General features: G+C 50.7%; 1 protein-coding gene across 1 annotated transcript; it reads right to left on the minus strand.

Annotated features, from left to right (window-relative positions):
- Positions 1–556: 556 nt before the first annotated feature.
- Positions 557–3921, minus strand: LOC122380502 (homeobox protein aristaless-like). The gene is made up of 5 exons (XM_043363694.1): positions 3908–3921; positions 3537–3660; positions 3042–3207; positions 2703–2786; positions 557–2320 (listed from the first exon to the last, which is right to left on the minus strand). Exons 1-5 carry the CDS (start codon positions 3919–3921, stop codon positions 1521–1523), a joined length of 1188 nt encoding a protein of 395 aa, XP_043219629.1. The 3' UTR covers positions 557–1520.
- Positions 3922–6330: the final 2409 nt, after the last annotated feature.

Below are 6330 nucleotides of genomic sequence, written 5' to 3' on the forward strand. Positions count from 1 at the left end.
TTCAGGCAAATTAGAAATATGGCGGTGCGGCAATCGCAGCGCGACCGCGCGGCAATCGTGGCGCGACCGGTCGCCGTTCGAGTAAATTAGCTTAGCGCTGGACATGAATCCATCACTGGGTCGGTAATTGGTAATTGGCACGCTGCCAGCATTGTTTCACTGGTGGCTACAATTTGTCGCAGCTGCCTGAGAAGCTCGGGGATGTCCGATCTGAGATGGGCCAATTTTCGCCCCGGGCGAGCGGCCGGAGCCCGTCGGAGGGTTGATCACCGCAGCTCGACAGAGGGAGAGATGCCTGATCGGTCACCGCGGGCTGACCCCGCGCCCCGTGACACGCGACACGGACCGATCGGTCACGGCCCGTGCCCGTGTCTGCACGGATACGGACACGCCAGTTACCGATTGGTGATGACCGGGTTATGGCACCGGCAGGGGGAGAGGGATGATCGGGAATCGGGACATGCCAACCCCAGAAGGTGGCAAGCGGTGGGATGAAAGGCATATGCTTGATGCAGAGGATCTGAAAGCAACAAACATGCAATGCATAAGTGTATGATTGACTTTATTGCCGTTCGTTATATTGCATGTAACAGCATTGCACTTCGCAGCAGTTCATTTGTTTACACACTCAACTACGCATCTTCAAAATGTGCAAACTTCTAAGTTCTATCGAGCACGCAGCAATCGATGATACGCCAAACTTAATGAAGGGAAAATGAACATACCATCGTAATAAAATGCGAATATAACAATGCTATCAATATATAATAAGACTCATAAGCACTAAGCAAACATTGCTAATGTAAATATAAAGTAATTAATTTAATCATTAAACGAATAACATATTAAGGAAGCATAATAACTCTACGTCACAGACGGCAACCTAAAAACCATTACTATCACATGTCAGTGCCTATAATTACGTCTTCCTTGTCTCGATACACATACAAGCACACACATGTACACATATTTTCATGTCACTTGACTGCATACGTAAAGTCGATCAACGAAAGACTCGGTGACTAGCCACGTCTCTATCTAGTGCGGTATGGTTTGCCGGGCGCTCTAAAACCACTAAAGTGGCTTTCTTTTGCAATATATCATTTGCAAAATTGCAACATAACCGAGAGCAACTGAAAACGGAAACAATACGGTCTCAACGCATATGGCCTTCACTCCACAAGTTGCGTTACGCCCCTAACACCAAACACCACTCACTTTAGCATTTTCAGCAGAAGCAGTATTTTCCCTCTGCGTGAAATTATTGGCTTCGTCTTTGACGTTCGCATTGATTGCTCATATCTATTCGTTGTCCATATAAGTCTGTTCTCATTCAGCATAGCCCGGGTGATTCAATTCAAACTCAGAACCGCTCCAACGGGATTCGGTTCAATGCGATGCCGGACAGTTGATCATCAGGGACTAGTTTCCAGCCAGTCTTCACAAGACTATTCCCGGCTCTGATTACAACTAGTCATAAGGCCTGTGAGAGCAACTAGCTAGGGACAGTTTCTTCAAGTTCAGTCACCAGATAGGTTCATATCACCGCCATATGTGCATCCATCCAGAGGATCGCTCTCCGACTCGCAGTCTGAAAACTGCAGCTCGTCGGAGTTGTGGCACGAGCCCGGGAAAACCGGCTGCTCTGCGCCCACAGCCGGCTCGGAATATACTGGCGTTTGGCTGCTTTCAACGGACTCGTGGTATGGCATTGTCTGTCTGTGTTCGGGTGTTTCGTTGAACAGGGGATTCTGGAGACCAACGGATGATCCCTGATAGATCGCCTGGTCGCTTTTTGAACATGTTTCCGGAAAAGCTAACTGTTGACTGCTCTCTGGAGATTCAAAGAATAGCTGCTGATTCATAACTTCAGCCGCGGCTGTTGTAAACACCGTGTGATGTTCTCTTTGATCAGCTGACTCTGCAAACAGCAGCTGCTGACCACTGTCCACCACAGGCTCTGAACAGACTGCCTGTCCGCCATCAGCCGTCTCTTCAGCGGGGCTACTCACCGGCAGGGTTTCGTCTTCGTCAGTGTCACCATACTCCGTCTGTCCATCCACCGCCACCCTCAGGTATGGTGTCTGTTCAGTGCTGGTCTGTTCGGGGTGTACAAACACCGGCTGAGGCTCTGTTCCGTCCGTCTGTGTGTAAACCAGCTGGTGTCGGCCGTCCGCCGCCGAGACGAGCGCTGATTGGTGGCTGCTGGCTACCGTGAGCAGATCGGAGAACACGGTGCCGTCGGGAGCGGAGAAAGGCACGGCGGTGGTCCAGTCGAGCCCCGGGCACAGGGTGGAGAGCGGCGCCGGCAGACCGTCACCTGGCAATGAAACAGCGGGTGTCAATTCACATGGGAATGGTGCACCAGCTGATGCAGGCACGTCACAACATAATGCGCATTGAATTCATTCCCAATGTGACACCATAGACGAACTGCATTTCTCTATGTAGATTGCTGTCACAGACAGCATTGTACTTGTCAAGCAGTACCCTGAAAGAGAGCCTAAAACCGAGTTCAGAGGGCACACGCAAGTCTCAGAGCTAGACTGAGAGGACCTCAAACATACCTGATGTGGTTCGAGAGCTTTTGGTACTCGGTGAACCCACGGGTTTCGAATCCTCGACCAACATAGAGCCTCCACTCTCTAGCCCTAAATCTAGACCTACTCGAGATTATCGGACAGGCGGTGGGTAGTAGTTACCGATTGTGATGGTAGGTGTCAGCACTGGCGGCGTCGGCTCGAGGGGCAGCATCAGGTCCTTTGTCAGGTCACTCAGGCTGATCACTGGAAACAAGCAAACAGACATGCACCTTAATATATAAAGATGCCATTTACATGCAAAACAAATTCAGTTCAATATGAAATGTATGCTGATGCAAACATTTTTGTCTGCAAATAGCGAGATATTCGGAGGCATAAAAAACCGAGAGCATCAAGAACCCCCTTCGCCTCAAAATGATTTCCAATACATATTATGGAAACTCTCGAGACCCCGGCTGTTTCAGACTCAAACTATCGCTGCTTAGCTCTCGTTCTTACGTGGGGCCGAGGTGGGAGGTCGCTGGTCCTCCGGTGGCGCCACCTGGGTCGACAGGCCAGGTCCGCTGCTGCCGCCCGCGGCGCAGACTGACGAGGAGGCCGTCAGCTGCTTGTATGTGACGTTCTCGCCCTTCCTCCATTTGGCTCGGCGGTTCTGGAACCATACCTGCCAAAATATTTGAGCAATTTGAGCAATCAGAGAATTGAAGAATGCTCAACAATTCGCATGGTTCCCCTTGAATCTGCTGGTTTAGATGCAAGCATCGACTGAATGACTGATTCAGATTCAACATATGCCAGAAGTTGTCTAAAATGTAGCAGCGTTTGGTTTCGAACTGAAATATGTGACACCTGACTCAATGAGCTGACGCCTGCTCTTCCAGTTTCAACCTTACGCTTCTTCCAACTCACTGTCATGCATTATCAACGCTCCGAACCTCCCTCTGTCATGCCCACCGACCCTTCCGATCACCGAGCTCCCCCTCCACAACTGACCTGCACCCTGGCCTCTGTGAGGTCAGCGCTGGCGGCTATCTGCTCCCGGAGCACCACGTCTGGGTAGTGGGTAGCCTGAAAGGCCCGCTCCAACTGGTGCAGCTGCTGGCTCGTGAACGTTGTCCTGTGCGCAGAGGTGAATGGCAGTCATACCAGGGGAGGTTACGTTCAGTTAGGTTACGGACGGGCATGAGGGTAGAGCTAGAGTCACTTCACATAGAAGTTTATCGAGCAGAGTTGGTTTGAAGGTTCGAAGAAGCGTCTTGATATTAATTGGTGTTTCAATTACGATGCATCACACAAAAGTAAGTAGACAGGGGTGAGTGACCGTGATGAGCATGAGAATGCGTAACAAAAAAAAAAAAAAATACTGACACAAAGCCATTTCCGACACAGACGAAGCAGCGGTTCAGTTTAAAAAATCAGTTGCTCGATGAAATCTGTCCCAAACCAAACTCCGTAGCCTGCGCCGGTCGGTTTACCGGTATCGGCGCTGTTTCCTTTTCAGCGGTCCGGACAGTGACGTCAGAGTGATGACGTCACCACTGGCCGTGTGGATGGTGGTCAGGTCGTCCAGCAGGCCATCGGGGCTACAGTCGGGCCGAGGAGGAGGCTCCTCAGAGACAGTCGGCAGGGCTCCAGCCACACAGAGAGCTGGAAGGTAACGGGAGCTTAAATTTGCCGTCAGAACAGTCAGTGGCGCAGTTCCTGGAAAAGGTACAATAATAGCTGCAAATCACTTGATACCTACCGATCAAAGATTTATCGTCAAAAATCACCATCCAAAACACCTTCTCAAAGTTAACCCTCGCCGGCACAGGGGGGGGGGTGATGCACCCCCCCCCCCTAAGGTTTTTCGCGAATAACTCGCGTAAAAAGCGGCCGATCGCGACGAAACTTTCAGTACCCTCGCATTGATCAATTTTACACCTACCCTGAAAATTTCATGACCCTGACCCCAACGACCTTTGACCTGTGACCTCTTTTCCGAGACCATGTTTGGCCGGAATCGCGATTCGGCGTATGTCGGCTAACATTAGCCGCGCGTTTGCAAGCTTTTTGTGGTTTCAAACGTTCAAACATGTGATTTGATGTCGCTCCCATACATTAGGGTGGGTGTCAAGGTCACCTGAAGGTCAGGTCAGGTCATTGACCTTTGGTGACCTCGGGTGACCTCGGTTCACTTTTTCGAGTTTTACATGTTTCTAGGCTAGTTTTTGGAGCTGAATTCGAATTTGGCAACCATTTGAACATTTACGAAGTAGTTTTGGTGCCTTCGTAACATGTTACGAAGCTGTCAGAGGCGGTTGACACGTATTACGAATACCCGTCACAACCCCTACCAGTTGACCTGACCTGACCTGACCCGACCTGGTCTAAATGCTTAAAGACATCATCTCTGATCAAAACTAACACGATATTCGTGATCAGCACCCCGGAAAACCACATAGCAGCCACAATTTACGACTTTCTAACAGGTCCCGATTTTCCCGGTTTTCGGGTCATTGACCTGACCTGGAAGGTCACCCGATGACCTAGGACCTTAAAATTGGGTATCATCGGCTTCGTCTCGTGACGGGCAACACGCTCGTTTTTTCCGCGAAGCTCTAGCTCGATCAGGGGCCAAACGCGAGGGGGGGTCGTACCAACCAACCCCCCCCCCCCCCTTGTGCCGTCGAAGGACGCAAAATGGCCTGTGCCGGCGAGGGTTAAAATCCGATCAACGTATGCCTTCATAATCCTCCATATATCATTATGACTTTGCATTACGCAACACATGTCACAGGCTACTTCGAGCACTGCAATCAGCGCAGTCTGCCGCGTAACGGTATTCACCGTCTTTGTAGTGCGGCGCAGCATAACTTCAGGCGTTTACAACTAGTGCCATCTAGCGGGCTGAGATATAAGTTCCCATTAAGTACGGTAACGCCCGGACGATGTCTTTTCAGTCTTTTATGAAGGAAAGGAGTTACACTTTTGGGGTATAAGGTGATGGGAAATCACCTGTGGTAGGCTATGGAGCAAAACAATAGACCATTCCTTTTTGCCAGGTTAATCGCTACTTTGTAGGTAAAAGAACGCACGCTAAAAAAAGAAACGTTAAGAGAAATAGGTAACAATTCCATTAAAAATAAAAAAGACGAGTGATTTATGCGATATGACATTTTAAGCTCCAGAAACTTCAGCCTGACACCATCAGCAGCCCTAGCAAGGCGCCCAGCCCCAGCCCCACCGGCCGCCGGCGGCGGCGGCGGCGGTAGGGTCGCCGTAATTACATTTACCTGTAATTGAATTGGCTGAAATCTGGTCAAGAGCGGGGCTTCCTAAGCGCTGAGCGCGGGCCGGGAGACCGTGAGGGACCGGCTACGGGCTCCACACGGTGCACGTGGGGTCCAGTGGCTGCAGTGGAGGGTGGCTGGGTGGTGACTGAGGTAACACGAGTGATTGGAACGAACGGGAGAGTCACACACGGGATGTGAGGCGGAACGGTGAGAAGAAACGTTGATAGCGGTGACGTGTTTACTACGACACGAGGAGCTGAGTCGAGAGGTGTGTGCAATACTTGCGAGCGTAACAGAAATAGGCGCGAGCATGGCAATGGATGATGGGCTTGCAACTTGCAAGTTGTAACAGTATGTAACCTGACTGATTGAATTTCCGACATCAGATATCGGACGAATGGGCCGTCTAAAGGGACATCTACATATCTCACCTGACTGATCGTGTGTCTCGCAGGGCGCGTCGAAGGGTCTCGGAGACAGAAACGGCAGCTCCACGCAGCGAGATGTCCAGG

This window comes from Amphibalanus amphitrite, unplaced genomic scaffold, assembly GCF_019059575.1.
Source record: "Amphibalanus amphitrite isolate SeventyFive unplaced genomic scaffold, NRLGWU_Aamphi_draft 000100F_arrow, whole genome shotgun sequence".
Classification (NCBI taxonomy): Eukaryota; Metazoa; Arthropoda; class Thecostraca; order Balanomorpha; family Balanidae; genus Amphibalanus; species Amphibalanus amphitrite.